Genomic DNA, 22690 nt, shown 5'->3' with positions numbered 1-22690 from the left:
TACGGACCAATGGAATCGAATTGAAGACCCTGACATTAATCCATGCACATATGAACACCTGGTTTTTGACAAAGGAGCCAAAACTATACAATGGAACAAAGAAAGTATCTTCAACAAATGGTGCTGGCATAACTGGATGTCAATATGTAAAAGATTACAAATAGATCCATATCTGTCACCATGCACAAAACTCAAGTCCAAGTGGATCAAAGACCTAAACATAAATCCAGTCACACTAAACTTAATAGAAAAGAAAATAGGAAGCACTCTTGAACGCATTGGCACTGGAGACCATTTCCTAAATAAAACACCGACAGCACAGACCCTGAGCACAACCATTAATAAATGGGACCTCTCAAAACTGAGAAGCTTTTGCAGGGCAAAAGACACAGTCAATAAGACAAAAAGACAGCCAACAGATTGGGAAAAGATCTTCACCAACCCCACATCTGACAGAGGATTGATCTCCACAATATATAAAGAACTCAAGAAACTAGACATCAAAGCACTGAACAGTCCAATTAAAAAATGGGCTAAAGAGCTAAACAGAGAATTCACAAAACAAGAACTACAAATGGCTGAAAGACATTTAAAGAAATGCTCAACATCCTTAATCATCAGAGAAATGCAAATCAAAACGACTCTGAGATACCACCTTACACCTGTCAGAATGGCTACGATCAAAAACACCAATGACAGTCAATGTTGGAGAGGATGTGGAGCAAAGGGAACACTCCTCCACTGTTGGTGGGAATGTAAACTTGTACAACCACTGTGGAAATCAGTATGGCGGTTTCTCAGAAAATTAGGAATCGAACTACCTCAAGACCCAGCCATACCACTCTTGGGCATATACCCAAAGAATGCTGATACATACCATAAAGATACATGCTCATCTATGTTCATAGCAGCACTATTTGTAATAGCCAGAACCTGGAAACAGCCTAGATGCCCATCAACGGAAGAATGGATGAAAAAAATGTGGTACATATACACAATGGAGTACTACTCAGCAGAGAAAAACAATGAAAGCATGAAATTTGCAGGCAAATGGATGGAACTAGAAAAAATCATCCTGAGTGAGGTAACCCAAACCCAGAAAGACAGTTATGGTATGTACTCACTCATTGGTGGATTCTAGATATAAAATGAACAATCAGACCACAACCCATAGAACCATAAAGGCTATATATATATATAGCATGGAGGTCCCTAGGACGACTGTGGCTTATAATAAATTTCAGTTTTACTCAATTATTGAAAAAAAATAGCCAAATGAATAGAAACACATGAACTATGAACCAAAGGCTGAGGGGCTCCCAGCTGGATCAGGCCCTCTGAATAGGTGAGACAGTTGATTGGCTTGATCAGTTTGGGAGGCATCTAGGCAGTGGGACCAAGTCCTGTGCTCAATGCATGAATTGGCTATGCAGGGACACTTGGCTTAGTCTGGGAGGAAGGGACTGGACCTCCCTGGACTGAGTCTACCAAGTTGATCACAGTCCTCGGGGGAGGACTTGTCCTGGAGGAGGTGGGAATGGAGGGTGGGCTGGGGGTAAGGGGAGGGCGTGGGAGGGGGGAGAATAGGGGAACCCATGGCTGATATGTAGAACTGAATGGTATTGTAAAATAAAAAATATATATCACAAAAAAAAAAACAAAAACAAAACAAAAAAACAAAGAAACAAAAACAAAAAAAAAAATCACTCAACAGTACACATCAGAACTTGAGTGATTATTTTGTGGATTGTCCAGGTCAGTTGTTTTCAACTGGAGATAATTGTGCCCCTTATGAGATATTTGGTAATGCCCAGGGAGATTTTTGCTGGTTGTAAGTGGGAAGGGAGATGCTGTGGCCATCTAATGTGAAGTAGAGGTTGCTTTTAAACACCCTCCACTGCATGTCAGGGGATGCAGCTCTGACCCTTGTCTTCTGACACATCTGCCTAGCTAGTCTCTGCGGGGACTGTCTTCATCACTCAAGTGCCTGGGAGAAGGCCAATGGTTTATCCCAGTGTGCTTTGTTGGGTTTTATTTTTTTCCCCCACCATTTTGATCTGAATGTGCATTACAGTTATTTTTAACAATAAAAGCTGGTCCTTAATTTTCTTTTAACATAGCTTTAAATGTCTGCTCCTGGTTGGTGACTGTCTGACCAGTTCGGTGCTTTTCCTGTAGGAATGTACCAACCCTCCGAATGGTTGTCCTCCCACCAGGGCGGGGATACACCCTTGCAGGTGTCAACAGTGCCATTGATAAAGCAAGCAAGCAAGCATCTACTGAAAGCAAGTTATGGGAGTCCTGCTGTTCAAAGAGTCACCTTGAGAAACGTGATAAGACAGAACAGTGAAAGATGCTTGCAACCAAGCGTCTATGTCTACCCAACTAGTCTGCTTGAGTCATCTCATTCTACTAATTAAGCTATTTAACAAATACTTAAGTCCTTCAACTATGCAAAAAAAAAACCAATGCCCTTTGCTGGTAGGAATAAGGATCACAAAATTCTTAAATCATAGCAAGAAGTTGATAGAGTTATAGGGAAAAGAGATTTGGAAATGACCAATGTCTTCCTACGGTTATTCACTTAAGTACATTACTTAAGAAATTTAGAATCCACACTAAAATATTTTTTAAATCTTTTATAAGAAACTGCAGGCTTTTTGGATGAGCTGAGTCACTGGGTCAAATACTGTTTTATAAAATACCACATCATTGTGCAGCCTTGCTGACCTGACTGTGGCTGTGAGGGAAAGAAGAAATTATAGACACACAAAGGAGCTGGGATTAGGTGGTCTGGGCTCTTGAATGAAGAACGAGCAGGACCCTGGAAGCTGAACGTCTTTATTATATAGAGTTGAACAGAGAGGTGGTGGTGTTCCTGCATTCAGCTGATCAAGGAGTGGGCTATCACACACATCTAAATAAGGAGGCAGAGTTCATGGTGTACAGCTGGATCAATGAAACAAATTTAGTTACTCTAGGGAGGAGCTGTCTTTCTAGGGGGAGCAGTCTTCAGGCAGTAAACATCTAGGTAGGGGGCTATGGTGGACATTTTCTGCACACACTATCAACAACCATACTTGGACCAGTAGGGAAGGCTCATCCATTTCCCTAAACCTATACTTAGGAAAGCTTATGCCATTTCCCATGGGTCTAAGGCTATTGAGTCCTGGACATAATTGTCTCCACATCAATTCAACACATTCAATAGTCAGGACTTTACTCACTTGGGGCTTCTGACAATAAAGCATGCAGTTTTAATAATGGAATACAAAACAAACTATATGACTTAATTTTGAGAACTCTAGATTTGTGTGCTGCTTACAGTTTATCATATAAACTTGAAGCTTACTTTATGCTTGTATGGCTCATCTATAATTCCTGCATTTAATACAGGGAAAGATGAGAGAAATCTTTACATAACTAACTGGCTTATGGTCTTACAGCATACCTGTGCTGGGACAAGACAATGTCATGTCCAGATGGTGCTTTGGATGGTATTAGGACTTCCCTCAACAATGTTGCCTCATGGACTAAGAGTCACTCAAGAAATGTGCCTGGATTAAAATTTCTGCAATTCTTGTTCACCACTTTCTGATTTAAAAAACAAACAAACAAACTAGAGCTGTTCATTTCAAGAGCCCATGGTGGACGACCTCACAAGTACTTACTGGAGCTTATCTATTGTTTTCATGAACTGTCTGATTTCAGAGCCCACGGGGCAGAATGATAAGTATTAACTGTCTGGTCCATGCTTATCCATGATAAATCTGCATTCACGTTGTTCTCCCATTTATCCTAAACACTATAATTTGCTGAGATAAATATAGACCATTCCTACCTATATGTGGAAATCAATACCATGGTTTTGTTAATACAAGGTAAAATGTCTTTCTCCATATTCCTCTCTCCACAGTACAGACAGAGACAGACACAGACACACACACACACACACACACACACACACACACACACACACACCCCTTCGTGTATCTTGGCATTTTGTGTATACTATAGTTTCAAAATGTAGTTATGTTTATCTATCACCACACCTTGAATTACATCTTGCTACAGTTTTGTAGTTTTCTATAATACGGGTTTTCTCCACCCTCTGAATAATGTGCTCTCCCTGCCCACGGTGGTTTCAAGGTCGGCTATCAGTGGTGACTTTTACTCCCCATCCTTGCAGTAGGCCAAGGAAGTCATTTTCTCCCAAGCCATGTGTGGTCTCATGCTGAACTTTCCAATGAGACAAAGGTATAAAGGGACTCCAGCTACAAACGCGGCTCCCGCAGGTCACAGTGTGTAAGACAATGATGATAAGAAGGACCAGCAGGATTCGGGAACTCAGTTCCATAATCTCTTCAAAAACACACAACTTGCCCAGTTAAACAAAATTCATGTAAAGCCACCGCTCAGCGTCTGCTTCATTTCGGAGGGTGCTCCCTTCCCGGCAAAGCTTTAAAGGATTTAGATATTGGCAATGGGCAAGTTAATTCTTCAAAACTTCCAAGTCAAATGCACTGCGGTGATGGCTAGCACTTTTCTAGAACGATAACCAGTTTCCAGCAGAATCCCATGAAGAAGCCATCTTGAGGATAAGTCCATGTTGCCTCCAGTATTCTACCGTGGCTGAAATGGGAAAGACCACAGGAATAGAGCTGATGGGGTCCAGGAAGCAAGCTCCCAATAGAGGAGAACCATAGACAACCCCGTCCTCCTCCTCACTCCACCCTCCCTGCCACACGGGCACCGAGTGGCACGAGAGGGCGGAGGGGTCGCGTTGAAGGTCTCCTGTAGTGCTCAGTGGAAGGATGTGCGGGGAACAGCAGAGGCGAGTCAGCTGCGTGTGGCACTGGACTGGAATTCTCTCAATGAAAGAGCTTATGTTCTTAAAGAGCTGAAAAATGGCTTCAATTTTCTGGTGGCCTAGAATAAAACATCGGTGGGGGGGGAGGGTTGGGAACGCATGTGAAATATAGCGTGTGTGCACAGCTCGGTGGCAGCAGAGTTCCGCTTGAATGGTGTCGGCGCAGGGTGGAAGCAGTCACTTGTCACACCTGCATCTACTTTTAACCAGTAGACCTGCTCTGACAAGCTCTATGCTCTTGCGTTTCACAGACCCCCTTTAGACTGTTGCGATAGCATATGCCCCTAAAGTCGCTCAAAAACCACCCACGTTTAACATTATTTTAATAACTAGACTAGTACACTAGGCATGTTTGTGCATTGAGCTTTTACGCTGTTTGGCTTCCCTTTCCCCTTTTTACGGAAAACGAATCTGAGCTCCCCTATCTAGGCTGGCATCCTACATATCCTATGAGTTGCTTTTGGCCAGTCCCTACCTGGTTCCTCAATGAAGACAGAAATACAGAGAAGGCATTTAGAATTACTTGTGCCAATTGACGTTGGTCCTCTCAGAAACACAGCAAGAAAAAAAAATGGAAAGAAGTGATAAATGTGAAATCAAGCTACTTGAAAAAAAGAAGACGAGAACCCAGTGTATGAAAATACTATGCCTCCATTGCTCCTTCCCAGTCAGCCCAGCTCTGCCTTGCAAGGGGATGGATGGTGACTGGCTTCTTGCACCTTCAGTACATCTTAGTGGGGTGGCTCCAAGGGTCTTTCAAACAGAGTCATCCTTGACAACTGCTACAACAGAGCTCACCCTTTTTTCTAAATAGATATGATCTCCGATTCAACAAGCAAAAAAAAAAAAAATTTACAAAGAATGGAGCTGTGTGTGCTCCATTTGTTCTAGTGATGTTGATTAAAATAATCAAGCCTGATTGGCCAAAATAAGATATAAAGCATTGTACTATATAATTCTTTAACCTTTGTTTTTTTTTTAATTGAGCATTATTATTTAAAGTACACTCACATGCTAACTGTGATCCTCATAGATTTTCCTTACTTAGTTCCCTTATCTACACAAAATGCAGAGCTGTAGAGTTTACATGATTTGCATATGAAGCACATAGAGCCATGCCAGGTATATGATAACTACTGTGTAAGCATTAGATATTATTTTAGTAGTACTGTTATTCTCATTAATGAGTCTGCATTACAAAATGAGCTGCTCAAGGAGGATGACTATGTACACAGAATATGGATATTCTGTGTGGATCTTCAAAGTCATAAACAAAGGGACCAGGGGATGAGTGCACACAGATGAAGTTGCAGTTTATTAGCTAACCTGGAAAAAGCTTCCCAATGACTCTATTATAACCCTATATTCTCTTTTTAGACTCCCAGAAATCCAATAATTATGCATTGTTATGACTGACTTCCATTTTTCATCATACTATTCCTTTACTCAAAATTTCTCCAAAATCAACCCAACCATAGTGAGACATGCATGTGAGCAACCAATAAATATTTAGTGATTATTACAGGCCTGGAGCTAAGAGAAAAAAATATTACTAGGGTATGGTCTTTCCACTGTGGAGTTCACTTAGTAGAAGGTAAACGCATGCACACATACACACACACACACACACACACACACACACACACACACACACACACATACACACACACCAGAACAAAGCAGTAACTGCAGTGATCGAGGGGACATGCTAAGGAACAGAGATGTGGGACCATGTTTACTCTGGAAGAAGGAAACAAAGACTTTGATGGAGAACAGGATGCTGGGCCTTATAAGATTTCAAGTAGGTTAAAAGCCTTTCTTCAGCTACATCCCCCATTGCTCCCAACATAGTCCATCTGTCCACTCCTATTGGCCCCATTTTCTTGAAAAAATACACCTTTGATCTTATCTCTAATTCCTCTTTTCACCTGATATTGTCAGGATCCTCCACCAGTGTTGGAGTCCATCAGGTCCTCCTGGTGGCTTTATCCAGCAGGTCTGCATAAAGAGGATGAGTGGACCATGGGCCTGAGTGCAGGTGTTTGGAAGGGTCTACACTTGGCTGTATTGAGCAAGGGGAAGGTCTTTTGCCCCTCCCCTTGGCATTGTCATAAAAAGCCCTTTGGAATAAAGTTCAGGGCTGGTGGGTTCAGACCCAGGCCCTTCCGAGGTTATCCTGTGTTTTCTGTCTTTCCTCTTGTCATCTAGGTATCTTCTCTTTCTAGCTAATAGTTCTCACTTCGCCCCATTCAAGAGTACCCTGGGTCATAAAAGTGGCGACTGGTCTGCGGCTGGTCTGCCACACACCAGAGAAAAGCTGAGCTCACGCCTCCTCTCCCTCCTCTCTCCCTCCCCTCTGTCTTCCCCTTCTCCCTCCCCCTAGTAAAATGTGGCCTCATGTCCCATGAACCCTCGCTAACTTGACACAGTCATAGATCCTCCGATTACATACGAAAGCATTTCAACCAGCAGCACTGTGATACTTATAATCATTTGTCATTTTTTCAGACTCCCAACAAAACCATAGCTACAGTGAGAAAAATGCTTTGTAATGTTATTTTATTTATTCCACGGGACCTGGCAATGGATCAGCCACAGCACAATATAAACGGTCCAAAGTATTTTCTGAATCTAACTGCTTTACCAATTCTCTCTCTGGTTTATCTGATGTGTAATAAATTCACTTTATGAAATTTTAAGAGTGTAAATAACTGGAGGTGAGAACGTTCTTGCGTCTGTCAGTAAATCTACTAACTGAAAGTCGGTAGGACCGTGTGAGACATAAACCAGCTTGGTAAAATTTGTGAATGTGAAGAAAACATGAACTGGGGGATGAATTACATGTTCGGTTTATAAGAAGGCTGTGAATGAGGTTCTTGTACTCAGGAAGCCGAAAGAAAGCAGCGTATTGTCCAAAGAAGGAAAGGATTTACATTACAGGTTTGGAAATAAAATGAAAATAATTAAATAGACATTTTTGCGAGGAAGTATAATATATGTGTGTCAGTCAAGTAAAAGATGATTATGGGCTGGGGAAATAGTTCAGTTGGGTACAGAGCTACCCAAGTGTGAGGACTTGGGTCCAAATTCCCAGGAGCCGTGTAAAAGCCAGATGCCGTAATGCGAGTCTGTAATCCCTGTGCTCCTATGAGAAGAAGTGAGGCAGAGAGAGGAGAATTCAGAAACTTATGGGCCAGCTTGGCTGGCACACATGGCAATGAGCAGCTAGACGCCGCTCGCAAAGAGGATGGCAGATGAGGACCAACACTCCAGGTCACCCTCCAACCTCCACATGCAAGTAAAGGCGGGTGCCCTCACTCACATACCTCAACACAGACACACAAATAAAACTTTAAAGAGAAACTTACGCACATACATGCATGTGCATACTGTAAGTATGGACCAGATAATGAAGGTGGAAGTTTGGGAAGCATGTAGACATTTCCAGATTCAGTACTTCACTTGTTTCCCTACTTTTTTCCCCAGAATATTCCTAGTTAGTCTGTTCTTCTCTTCATCTCTCATTCTCTTCCTTCTTAAAAAAAAATAAGTACACATTTACTCACACCTCACTCAGCATTTCTTTCTGTACTTTGTATTCAAGGGAGAAACAAAATGCCTCTTGAGAATCCCTACCAGTAATACAACTAATTCAGTAGCATCATGAGTGGTTTTCAAACGTTTGATCAGGGATCCCTAAAAAGAATATTGAAATGACTCCCTGTCTAGTTCTTGAAACATGGGCAGCTACATCGATGCCAGGCTCCTGCCTGCCTTGTAGACAGTTTCTTCTATGCCAGGCTCCCTCTGCATTCACCGCTTCTCCAGTACCTCATTCCTGGAAAACAGTGTCTCCGGCACCCTTTGCTCCAGCAAACTCAAGATCGAAGAGTTCAACCACGGCAGCAAGAGGAGCTTCTCAGGCGCCAGATTCCTACGATGCCAGGGGACTTCGGGGTGCTTCGAGCAGCAGGACGGAAGAGCCAGCGGCCTCCCAGCAGCTTCCATGGAGACGCCATCCTGCCAACAGCTCTCCTCACCACTCAAAAGGGGAGTTTTCCAAAGAATTCTGACAGGCAGATTTCCAGGGCAAACTTGTATTTCCAGTCCACTACACCCCTGGGACACAGTCATGAGTTCTCGGCCATGTAGTGGCTGAAATCCCACCTCCTTTCTCAACCCCAGAGAGAGGAAGTAGGTGGAGGTCTGAGGAGGAGGATCTTTCTAGACTTTTCTGTTTCTGTACTAAAGATCATGACCTCCATCATCCCTGCTGTCTGTACTCATGACCTCCATCATCCCTGCTGTCTGTACTCATGACCTCCATCATCCCTGCTGTCTGTACTCATGATCTCCATCATCCCTGCTGTCTGTACTCATGACCTCCATCATCCCTGCTGTCTGTACTCATGACTTCCATCATCTCTGCTGTCTGTACTCATGACCTCCATCCCTGCTGTCTATACTCATGATCTCCATCCCTGCTGTCTCTACTCATGACCTCCATCATCTCTGCTGTCTGTAGTCATGACCTCCATCCCTGCTGTCTGTAGTCATGACCTCCATCCCTGCTGTCTATACTCATGACCTCCATCATCCCTGCTGTCTGTACTCATGACCTCCATCATCTCTGCTGTCTGTACTCATGACCTCCATCATCTCTGCTGTCTGTAGTCATGACCTCCATCATCCCTGCTGTCTGTACTCATGACCTCCATCCCTGCTGTCTGTACTCATGACCTCCATCATCCCTGCTGTCTGTACTCATGACCTCCATCATCCCTGCTATGTCTGTAGTCATGACCTCCATCATCCCTGCTGTCTGTACTCATGACCTCCATCCCTGCTGTCTGTACTCATGACCTCCATCATCCCTGCTATGTCTGTAGTCATGACCTCCATCATCCCTGCTGTCTGTACTCATGACCTCCATCCCTGCTGTCTGTACTCATGACCTCCATCATCCCTGCTATGTCTGTAGTCGTGACCTCCATCATCCCTGCTGTCTGTACTCATGACCTCCATCCCTGCTATGTCTGTACTCATGACCTCCATCATCCCTGCTGTCTGTACTCATGACCTCCATCCCTGCTATGTGTGTACCCTTACTAATTTCCTTTCACATCTTGCTAGCAAACTCCTCTTTATCCCAACCCTATGTTATAGTTTGGAATCCTTTAAACTTTCTTGTTCAAACAATTATGTGGGTTTTAAATCTGGACTTGCTGAATAATAATTTTTCCCTTGTATCTTCTTAAAAGATAGAAGGAAAATACATTACCAGAAATGTAAATAACTACAAAAGATGAATTTCCAGTTGTTTTATATTCTGTACATATGCTTACAGTATTCCTGTCAAAACCTCAGACCTACATGCTTCCCTCATATATAAGTGTAGAAATTAATCATGTGAACTAATTTGCAAACCCTGTCCTTAGCAACTTGTACATCAATCACATCAGACTTGTTTTTTTTTCTACAAACAACAATGGAGCGCCCCAAACTTTCATTTTCTATCGTCTGTATAAACACATTGGATATGTGTTCTCACGCTTACCCATGTAAGTCCCTGGGTAGAAAATGGCTACACAGATAGAAAGACATACAAGCTGGCAGTGAGGGGTGGGGTTGATGACCTATGGCAGGTGTGTTGCAACACTATCTCAATGTTTTGTGTGCTTGTTTGTTTTCCTTCGAGGAGTTTGTCTTCAAAAGTCATACACCCTTGAACTATCATTTTTGCCCAATGCCTGAATACAACAACTGAGGACAATAGATTCCAGCAATGTTTGGGACAGATGAAAGGTGTACCATCCCAAGTGAAGTGTGAGGCAACGGTCAGAAGAGAGATGGAAGGGAAGAAGCTGCAGACCACTGACCTCTGAGTTTCAGCAGATGTGCCCAGAGGCATGGGAGACGGGAAAATCGACTTCCTCAAAACTGCGCATGCCCTGTGGCCCCCGACCTCTTCGTGGGCACCCAGGGCACATATTTTGAAAGTGAAGACAACTTTCAGGCCAATAAACTACTCCATCTCCAACCAGAGAAGAGCAGGGATGCTTTCCTCTCAGAGTATACATGGAAGCAAGAAGAGCCAAGCGAACGACGAAAACCGGCGAAAGTATGAACGAAAAGTCAAATCTGATTTCTCTGCCTTTTTTAGGAAATAGAAGCTGACGGGAATGCTCAAAAGAAAGGATGCTGTGTCACGGCGAACGGTGAACGTGGCTCTCGCTAGCTCTCGTGTTTGGATACGGGTCTTGCTTTCGGGGTTTGTGATTCAAACTCTCACAAGGGTTAAATCCGTCCTCTACAGTGGCTCTGTTTCTTATTTAAAACTGCAAGTTTTCCTTCAACCGAGTCCTTCAGTGAAATCACACGGCTGGGAAGAGGTGGGGCGTCTTGAACAAAACGCGAAGGGGATGTGGGCAGCTTTTACCATTTGGGGTATTAACCAGTTTAGCACGGCTCAGCGGCTATCTTAAGTGTTATGTCAACTATTATGACATAAGCTAAAGGTGTTGAAATACGAGGATGTGTGTTTTCTGAGAGGAAATGGGTGACAATTTGAAGGGTTGGTTTTTTAACATGAAAAAAAAAATACATAAGAATTCAGACCAGATTGTCAACCAACGCTAACGTGCAAGAAGGTTTATGTAATTGGAGAAAAGTTCAAAACTCTTAAAAAATTTTTAAGGAAACTACCATTTTCCTGTTATTTCAGAAGTATCTGCAAATGTTAGTGTCTTAAAGGAGAAATATGGAGCAAGTTAAAGTGTGTTTTCCATGCCACAGCTATCGGATTTTTATTTACTCAGTCTTTCTGTGAAACTTTGTAATCCTGTGTCAGATAAATGATGCTCACTCTTAAGTAAGCCTTCTGTTTGGGGGATATATAAGGCTTCTAGGATTTTACCCACCCAGCTAAAACTTCTTTGGTAAAGATTATCCTTCACTGAGTCAGATTATCCTATCCAGACCAAGAATTAACTCTTCTCCAAAAAGTCTATGTGGTGCCTGCATCATTGTGAACTACTGGGATCTTTTAAGATGATTTTAAGCCTGGTGGTGGTGGTGGTGGTGGTGGTGGTGGTGTGGTGGTGTGGTGGTGGTGATGATGATGATGATGATGATGATGATGATGATGCACGCCTTTAACCCCAGCACTCAGGAGGCAGAGGCAGGCAGATCCCTGTGAGTTCAAGGCCAGCCTGGGCCACAGAGTGAGTTCCAGGAAAGGCGCAAAGCTACACAGAGAAACCCTGTCTCGAAAAAAACAAAAACAAAAACAAAAAAAAAAAAAAAAAAGATGATTTAGACCAATGCAAAAATAATGTTAACCTCAAACATATGATAGTGTTGCCTATACATAAAAATCTGTTGTCTGCCTCATGTTTACTTTACTTACAGGTATTTCCCGTCATTGTGGAACTGTAACTAGACTTCTTGATGAATATGTTTTAATCTGAAGGATATCATGTGTGACTTGCAACAATGGTCCATAAATGGATTTAAGGGTATCGTATCACTTGAAGGTAGAAAAATCAGTAAATACATGAGCAGATAGATCTCTGCTCACCAGAATTTTCTTCATACTCTGGCTGTGAACAATGGTTACTAAGGTGGGATGAACTTAATGCTGGCTGTTTTAAATGTCCAAACAGTACAAAATTTGCCAGTCTGTCATAGAGTATTTAACCAGGAAAGTCTGTAACTATTCTTGTTTTCAGGGAGTACACACACACACACACACACACACGCACACGCACATGCACACGCACACGCACACGCACACGCACACGCACACGCACACGCACACGCACACGCACACATATATATTATGTATTTATAAATGAAAAAGAGAGAATCAAATTCAGCAAAGATTCACAGGTAAATGAGCAAAAAGGAGTCTGCTGCCATGTGACCCAGCCATACCTACCAGCTTACAGTACACTTACTTGAACAATGGGGTTCCACAAACAACACATTTATATATTCCAGGGTCTTTGTGGTGCGTGTATTCTCCTTCAAAAGCACTGATAAAAAAAATAAATAAACAGATCGTCAAAAAATATTAACAAAGCTAGTGTCCTTAGAGAACACATTGGTGTAAAATACATTTCTCTAGTAAATCTTTCCAGGGTTTTGGACTCTAAAATGAGAACAGACCAAACATATGGAAAGTTGAACCGTACTAATATACTTCAAATATACATATATATAATGCGCATATAACTACTCCAAACTAGTACAAGTAAAAATATCAAGCCATCTAGTATGTAATATTTAGAATATTTTTCAAATAAAAAAAAGCCCATTGTTTGAGTCACATAAAGAACATTATTACATAAGATTTCTGCTACTCCACACTGTGCAAGAGGGGACTGGAAAATGCAGCAGGGTCCAAGTCTTCCCGTGGAAGGAGTCTTAGTTTTCAGTTTGAAAAGGAATATTGCAGCTTTAAGGGAATATTTTTCTAAGTTAGCGATCTTCAAGGCGAGGAGGTCATTCGGCTAACACAAATCAGCTGTGGTAGCCCCACAAAAAGTCTGTGTGCTCGGCAGCTTGTTCTTATTATCCTTTCAGCCTCTTTACGAGGTCCGTTTTTTTTTATAAACAGAATTTTTAAGAATGACCTAATCTCTGGTTGTTTGTGTGCATTAAATCATTTCGCTAGCCATGCACACTACAGGGCGGGCAAGTCCTCTGGCTGAGAATCCAGCCCACCACCGGGTCCAGTGGACAACGAGGGCACGCTTTGTCAGAGACTCCACGTTTAGTCAATTCAGTAAATAGTAGATTTTGTGACAGGAAGAGCATGTTGCCTCTTAACACGGATCCCGTGTGGGAAAGAGCTCTCGGCTCATGAATGAAAACACTAAGTTACATCATTAATAAATCTGGATCAGAGGTACATTTACAGCTTTGTGCCAAGCTCCATGGTATAAATTAAACAACAAAATCACTGGGCCTTGGCAAGTTACTTTTTAGCTGGAATCAGCTGAGAGAGACTTTAATCACTAGAAACAGTCTTGGAAGTGAACAAACTCTTTTTTTTTTTTTCTTCCAGGATGTAGGGCGAATTTCCAAGGACCAAAGCCATGTGAGGGCAGTTATTGAAAATTTTTGACATTCCAACCACAAATGAGCCAATAAATACTCTCTCCACATGTGCTTCAAAAAGAAATTGGAGTGGGGTAGAAAGGAACTAAATTATGCTACCTTCTTTTTGCAGCCAAAATGTCTATGCTTACAATGGCCACCTTCAAAAATGCCGGCATCCTGGCATAACTCCACATCCCTCATGGTTTTCCTCACTGTGATGTCTTCAACAACAACAACAACAAAAACGTACCTAAATCACTATTACTTCCACACATTTTGTTGTCAACTGAAAACAGGCCCTTAACAAAAGCCCTGTGACTCTATGTAAGATAGAAGGGTCACTGAGTGGAGGAGGGCAGAAATAAGACTTCAGCCTCAACCTAAACAACGTCCCAGTTCCAACCTTTTCAAAGCCAGTCATTTGCAGGATTAGCCAGTATGTATGGGACTCTTTGAATGAACTAGCAAGAAAGACGACTCCAGGGAGCGGGGAGAAAAGTAGTACTTGCTTGCTGGCTTTTTATTACAGCACACATTACCTTTCTGTTCCTTTCTCCTGAGTGACATGGTACTGGAGGGGTGTCAGCCGCTTCCTCAGTTCCTGCTGGGAAAAGACCACCTTACAGTTCTTTTTATCCCTACATGACCCTGGAAAGAGAGGATATGGGAGAAAGAGCCTTTTTAGCCTGAATCCTAAATAATTGCTTTGGCTGGTCGCCACAGTGCGGTCTCTACAGTCACTTGTCAATGACCAAACCAGTCCCTGACAGACTACAAAATCTTCCCTGAGCTGCAGCTGGTCTCCAAGTTCAAAAAGAACTTGTACCTTAAGATCCAGCTGACTCCTCTGGAGTAGCAACACAACATTAGAGCCAAAGCTTCTAGAAGATGATACTAAACACTCACTGGGTACTTGTTCCCAGGATGGTGGTACCTCCTATATGCCACCTGAACCCTGAAACTACTTTTTAAAAGATGAATCCAATATCATGCACGTATTTGTAAATATTCACTGTGTGTGTGTGTGTGTGTGTGTGTGTGTGTGTGTGTGTGTATGAGAATGGGCACATAAAGACCCATTCAATAATTTTGCAACTTGGTAGAATAGCTTGAAACCATCATCATTCCATTTTCATCCAAGATGCCTTCATTACCATCCTATTTATTTTTCTGAGAACCCTAAAGATATTTTTTTTTTCTACAGTAGGAATTGCTGTTTTCTGTGAGTCTATCAGATATTTCACTGGGTTCTACACAGTCTTTAGAAATGCATGTTTTTCTAAAGACCATGATCTTACCATGTTAGCATGAAACTTTCAGTAGACTTCAGGAGAAGGCATTTATTTATACTAAGGCAGATTCAAGAATTCCAGAGAGGTGGGCAGAGGGAGGGGGAGCAAGACACAGAGAAATGAAGAGTGAGTGTGATTTCGCATCGAGGTTTATACTGTCCTTTTGCAGTTCAGCTGGGAGGATTTCACTGCTCAGGAGTATCTGAATGATGAAATGATTCTAATGTGACTAATAGCTAGGGTGGTTTTTTATTTGAATGTATGCAAATGGCAAAATGTTCAGACAGCACCTATTTACCTGTAGTTATTTTATTTTCCTCAAGCAAACAGCTGAAAAGGAATACAACTTGAGACAGGACAGCCATGACTCACTGCCGTAAAATGCCTTTTCTTTCCCACCACAGTAGGAAAGAAGTGTGCAGATGGCCCTCCATGCAAAGATGTCCGACTGTGTTTTAAAGTTAGCCTTCTTAGTGTCCTGAGCATTAACTTCAACTTCTTTCGATTTAGTAGTGGGAATGCTTCCCACTGTTTACTCCTAAGGTAGCTAATGTAGAATATGAGATTACTGAATTAAACCCAGTGAAGACAACCTACCAGTCACCCTGACTGTGGCGTTGAAGAAGGGCTATCAGCTTCCAGAACTGGGGTCTCCTAGACAGATGGTTGATTCTCCACCAGAAAACAGGGAGGAGAAAGAGCAAACCAGAGCCAAACAGGACATGACCTTGCCTAGGCCTGCAGAAGCCCGACTCCACTTCTGCTGGCCTTTGTGATCCTTTGTTGGTCTAGGAAGAGACCCAGGAGCAACTGGCACATTGGGAATGGCACTAAGGGCCTCCCAGCTCACTGAACCCCAGTTAACACCAGGTTCATCGTGGTATGAGAAACCCTACTGCTGTCCAAGGCATAGACAGAAATGTCTCCCTGGTTAGTCTGTTCAGCTTGAATGTAGAAGGGCCTTTTCTCAGTCAGTGCTCAGAGATGGGTGAGTTTCTGTTTACCTCCCTCTGGACTTCTTAAAAAAAATTATTTTGCTTTGTTAGACTGGTATCTTTGCTAATTTTGTCAAGAAGTTCATTAATTACAAACTTAATGTGACAAATTATCATGGTTAAAATTATTAGTTCCAATGGGCTTGATAATTAAGATCTGAACAATTAGAATTAAGCAAATCCATCCAAAATATTTCGGGTTCCTATATGTTCATTCATACAAAAAGACCAATTGTGTTTCCAAAGTTGCGAGAGCTGGCCATCTGCATGTCATTTAGTACAAGAGAAGCAACCGCAGGTTTAAATTACATGGTATTGGATTGCAATTTCCTAACATTGGATGCTTTTCTGCTTTTTTACCTTGAGTCATTTACCAAGGAGTTGTTCATAAAAAGTAGCTTCAAGCACAGATGCTTGCAAATCACTTAGGCAAAGATGTTTCTCTCTTTTTCATTCTACCTCTCCCCAGAATCTCTCTTTTCTGAAGACAGAGAATAAGACTGTTGGTCAGTATTGATGAACCATGTCATGTATTTGTCGAGGGGGGAAAAAAGGTAAAATTGAAAACATCTGATTGAAGTAAATAATACAAACATAAAAGCTTCACTGGTGAATGAAGGGTATTGAAGAGACCTTATTTCATAGATTAGAAATTACTTTTGATCTAAACATTCTTAAAAACAGATTGTTTTCCGCTATGAGCCATCTCATTAGCTGGGCTACAGAGACCCCATTTTAATGGTGAACTTTGAAAGGGACCCGCTGGACTCTTTGTCGGCCCCCATCTTATTTGGAAGGGGGAAAAGCTTTCCCTGCAGCTCCTTTGTTTGCCTTTCAAGGACCACGAGAGCAGTATTCACACAAGTTTTGGAGGAATTCGCCCTGTGTCACAGCCTACAAATTATTTGGTTTTGGTGCACTTAAAGGTCATCTTCCAAATTAGCAAAATTTGCCTACATCCTGGCTTTTCAACCTTAAATATAAATGTTGCTCCCTAACTGTAAGTGAGGTTTATTCTCTGAGAAAATATTGGTGACTATCTAAGGTGGTCAAACTTCAGATATTTTTATTCTTTGGCCATACTGTGTTCTCCAAGTAATTAGGCGTTTAAAGGATATCTAAAAGCAAAAGGAAGATACACACACACATACACACACACACACACACACACACACACACACACACACATAAAAAAAACCAAAAAAAACCAGTTATTGTGATTTTTGTATTAAACAACTCAATGGGAAGTCAGTCAGATTTTAATAAAAGTCTCACCACCCAGTGCAATAATAATAATATACTTCTTGGACAACTGAAAGCTGTACTAATGTATTAATTCTTCTAGCATAACCAAAATTTGGCAGGTACAGAAAAAAAGCTTCATTTCTGTCCCTGCGTCCTCTGCCCCCTACCAGACTGACTTTTCCAAAGTCACATGGTGCCACTGTTAATTCTACAGACGTCATTTCATTTTGAAATTGGAGAGTAATTCATTGGGTGGCTCCCCTTTACTATCTTCACTTAGGGGCTGTAATTTTCTTATTACACAGGGTAATTTAACATTAGTGTTATACGGCATCTGCTCAATGACTCCTGAATTGGCTTAGAAGTATGCAACAGAGAGAGGTATCCCTTTCTTTAAACATTTAATAGCATTACTTTGAAGGCACAAGTCAGTGTATATACACATACAACACGGTGCATCTGAGGGGGTAATATTACCCCCTTTGTATCTAATCATGGCCCATTTCTCTACAGTATCATTTTTATGTGGGCCAGATCTACCTTGAACCCAATCCAAAGGTATTTAAATGCTGGAATATGCCCAGTGTCTTTTTTTTTTATTTATACCAAGGCATCTTCCATGTTGCTACTGAAGGAAAGAATTGTATTGAAACCCCAATAGGAAGCTCTTCTCTACACTGACACAACAAGAGTTCTCTCTCTGAGAGTTGGAGGTGGGACACACCTGCAGTCCCAAGGTTTTGTCACCACCACCCCCCACTTCTGAAAAAAGAGCTGCATTCTGGTCTCCTGCATCCTGCCTGCTGTCAACTGTGCCCTTCAATGAGCTGGGTGTTGCACTAGATCTGTGGCTATAAAGATGGCAACAACCGGGACGTAGCAGGCGCCAGGAGCAAAATCAGAGGACACGGAAGCTAAAAATCCAGTTTAAAAGGGAGCAGCTTAGATGCCTCTGTGTACTTCTGTATCCTCCTGGTAATTATTCTCTATAATAATTCTCCCAGAAAAGTCTTTTTCTAACAAGCGATCTTTTTAAAATGAGAAAAATAGGAAGCGAGGGGGAAAAAAACAGAACTAAAAATTCAGTTCTACTCTCTACCATGCACATTTCTAGATACATAATTCTAGAAGGTAGAATCATGCCCATTTTACAGACACAAAAACTGAGGCTCACAGAGTTGGTTATAACATAACTTATTAAAGAGTCACATGAACGCAAACATACAGTTATGGGACTGTAAACCCATGCCTATTTCTGCCAGTAAAAAATTATGCTCTAACTTTCTTCTCAAATTGTGCAGAAATTTTCAGCCTAAAAAAATTACTCGCTAATAAGTTAAGACAGTAAGTGAAGGAGAGTAGTAGTCATGATAGTGCATAAAAAGTAACAACATCTGCCCACTGGCCCCTTCTGCTTTCCCTATATCTATCTCTTCAGGACATACAAGATTCTCACCACACCTACAAACCCTGAAAGGCCGTTTAAATGTCCTGTTGGGAAGGAGATCAGATCTGTTACTTATATGCTCAGAGCACTCTTGAGTCATATGCTTTATATTTCAGTGTGAAAAATCAAAATAAAACCAAACCTAAGGATCTCAGCATTTTAATTTCTGCTCTAGGACTACGGGGAACATGAAAATATTACCCATTTTCCCAAAATAATAAGAGATAGGTATTTTGTTTTGATTTAGTTTCATTAAGTTAACACAGTAAAGTTCGTGTAGAAATAGCTTGCTGCTGTATTTACAGATGCCATAAAATTAAAGCCTCTGTTCATTTTTACTATGAACTTTAATTTCCAAGTCCACATTAGTCTGCCATGTTGGAAAACTATTTTATTCCAGGCTTAGTAGTGTTAGACTTTCTAAGTCAAAGATTATAAAACCCAATCTATACCACTTTTAGAATCAAATGTAAATATACAGCACAGACAATTTTGCTGGTTGGTTTTCCTTTTTACAACTCCAGTCATTCATAAAGGCCTTGAGAACAGAGTTGCAAGTCACAGAGGGGAAAATCATCTATAGAAGCATCCTCAGTTCTAACCGCCCCCCATACTGTTCATAACCTAGGGTATGAGGATGTGGCTTCCGGTCTCTGGCTCCCACCAAACCAGGCCTGCCTGGTTTTCCTTGAGAGCACTGACCCAAGACTCCCTACTTTCCTAAGTAATAAAAAAGGTTTTTTCAGCTACAGAGTGTGCAGTGCTACGTTAACCGAACTCTACCCACCGATTGCTTCTGCCATTATTTTGAGTACCTACTGCATACTGTCATGGATCTGCATGCTCAGCACAGAGCCAGAAACAGAACACGTCCTTCCGTCTTGGACCTCTCACTCTGGCAGAGGTAAGATACCCAGAACACAACCAAGGCAAGGAAGTCTGTTATGAGGTCTTTTAGAAGGTGGAATGTAAGCAAGAATGAAAAAACCAGCATGGCGAAGAGCCAGGACCACAGGGCTGGTGGAGGACAGCAATCTTCATGGAATAGGTGGGGGTGGGCTGTCTCACGCCAGCGATATTTGGGCAGAGCCCTGGGGAGGGAGAGGCAGCTGGTAGTGCTGATGTCTCAAGAACGTTCCAAACACAGACAGGAGATGGCCAGACAGGTGGAGGAGACCATGTGAGGCTCATCCATGAGAGACAGAGACAGGTCATGCGAACAGCAATGCCCGCAGGCAAAGCAATCAAGAAACTCCATTGCTCTGTACAGATCGTAATATGAACTCTTCTAACACTACCGCTTGCTCCTAGGGGGACCACTCAGGGGGCGCCACCCAACATGTCTCTAAGAAAGTATTCACTTGGCCAAACTCTAGAGACACAATGTGCACAGACTATGCTGACTTGCTGGCCGGCTTAATGTCATCGTACTTAAACTCAGACCACCGTTCCCAACCTCAAGTCATGTTTAAGAGGATGCTCAGTAGACGTATTTGGTGACAAATGCTGGAGGAGCATAGAGAATAAAACGCTTTGGCCATTTTAAACAAAGAGTTTACCTGGGAAACACCGTCACCTCGCCCACTTTCGGGCAATCCCGTAGGTGACGGAAGGAACATCCATAAGTCAAGGAAGCACAGAATTAGTACTTAAAAACTTTTTTTTAATGACCTTAATTTTTACATCAAACTTAGTTTAATTTCATCTGTGCTCCAAACCCTAAAGACACATAACATAAAATTTCTTGAATTAAATAGTGCCGTGAATTTTAGCGCCACAGCACGGTAATGCTCAAACTGGCCTCCAGGTTCACACTGGCAGAAGGCACAGGCAAGCTCAGAAGACATTTCAGGCCAGTTTTCCTGCCCACTCCACAGACCCTGTTAGCTTCACCTTGGCCAGCACCCTCTGAAAGCTAGGATCCACAGGAGCAAACCCAGTAGGGGGCGATCACGCTCCAACATCTTCCATTGCGTGTGCATTCCTGGAAAAGGTATACATTCGGCAAGGCTCACATTGCTAAGCTTACTACTGGCTCATGCTTTTTACAACCACTGATTAAATATCTGCACTGAGCTAAGACTTGAAATGAGCGTTAAAGAAATTTAGAACATGGCAGGGAAAAGGTCCTGATTCCTACACAACACAGCCTGAAGTCTCTAGGGAAGGCGTGTGCAGAGCTCTGTGTGAAGGGAGTGAACACACAGGACAGGTACACTTTAAACTTTTCTCCTCAAGATTGACCATGTTGGAACTGGACCAGGCCCTCTGGATAAGTGAGACAGTTGATGAACTTGAACTGTTTAGGAGGTCCCCAGGCAGTGGGACCGGGACCTGTCCTTGGTGCATGAGCTGGCTCTTTGGAACCTGGGGCCTATGCTGAGACACTTTGCTCAGCCTTGGTGCAGGGAGGAGGGGCTTGGACCTGCCTCAACTGAATGTACCAGGCTGGGCTGACACCCCAGGGGAGACCTTGCCTTGGAGGAGGTGGGAATGGGGGGTTGATTGGGGGAGAAGGCTGGAGGGTGGGAGGAGGGAGGACAGGGGAATCCGTGGCTGATATGTAAAATGACTAGAAAATCTTATATATAAATATATATATATAAATTTATATATATATATATATATATATATATATATATATATATATATATATATATATAAAGATTGACCCTGTCTAGCTGTCACTGGAAAATGGGAAACACAAATATTCACAGAAGTCAAATGTGCAAGGTCAAGAGTGCCGGCAAAGGTCCAAATAGGGAAGAAACCTCCACCGAGGCAGCTGACTGATAGATGGGTTGGGATTAAATGTGTGTAAGCCAAGGCTGTAAGCATCCATCCTGCAGAGAACTATGCAAATGGGGGACAGAGAGCTGGATCGGCTCATTTTATGATGTCACCACTTCACCAAACAGGAAAAGGTGTAGATTCCCATTCAAAAGAGCAAAACTTTGGGATCTGAGAAATGAAGTCATTTTAAAACTAAGGGGGGAAATGTGAGAATGGTTTGTGTGTCCCGTTGTAAGCTGATAGGAAAGTGTACGGTCAGGGACCAGGATCAGCTGTGTGGTACCTAATCATTATGACTGAAGAGTCTAGCCATAATAGTAAAGCCTCATTCATGCAGCTGCAGGGGCTTCTTGAGCAGAGACAATGGAGGAGTTTATCCTTTCATCCACCCTGATGCAACTGTGGTTAAAAATGTTGAATGACTGTGAGATAAAAACCACCTTTGACACACCTAGATTTACTTGTAGGTTGTACACTTTTCATTGTTGAGCTCATATACAGGCATCATTTCATCAGCACTGGTTAAATGCCCCCAAAATAACTAGAAAATACTTTATCAAATCCTCCAAACTCACTTCAAGCACTTTTGGGAACAAGGGCGTTCATGTTAATGGGGACCACGAAGTTCAGGGTTTCGAGAAATATTTAAAGCATGTCTTGATCCTGAAAGCATTTTCTTGCTTGCAAAGCATATGACTAAAAAAAGAATGTTTGAACCACTGCCATCATCAAGTGACAATAGAGGAAGAAAAAGTCACTTAACTTCAATTCTATCTGATTGCATGTGAAACTTCTGACAAAGTTGGAGTTCCCTGGTTTTAATTTTTTTTTTTTTTAAGCATGGGTCTTCACTTGAACATCATAGCCCATAAAGAAAAAAATTAAAACCAGACAGGCTCATTTTAATTCTACATTTCACATGCAATCAAAAAGATTTGCGCTC

General features: G+C 42.1%; 1 protein-coding gene across 1 annotated transcript in view; it reads right to left on the bottom strand.

Moving 5' to 3' along the window:
- The window catches only part of Msrb3 (methionine sulfoxide reductase B3), a 127768-nt gene that overhangs the window by 66973 nt on the left and 38105 nt on the right, over positions 1-22690 (bottom strand). Inside the window, exons 3-4 of the mRNA XM_028869607.1 lie at positions 14515-14623; positions 12829-12906 (exon numbers count right to left, since the gene is read on the bottom strand). Of these exons, the coding sequence (XP_028725440.1) occupies positions 12829-12906; positions 14515-14623 (187 nt within the window). The remainder of the gene's footprint in view (positions 1-12828; positions 12907-14514; positions 14624-22690) is intronic.

This window comes from Peromyscus leucopus, chromosome 18, assembly GCF_004664715.2.
Source record: "Peromyscus leucopus breed LL Stock chromosome 18, UCI_PerLeu_2.1, whole genome shotgun sequence".
In the NCBI taxonomy this organism is placed as follows: domain Eukaryota; kingdom Metazoa; phylum Chordata; class Mammalia; order Rodentia; family Cricetidae; genus Peromyscus; species Peromyscus leucopus.
This window is presented reverse-complemented; position numbering and strand designations above follow the sequence as displayed.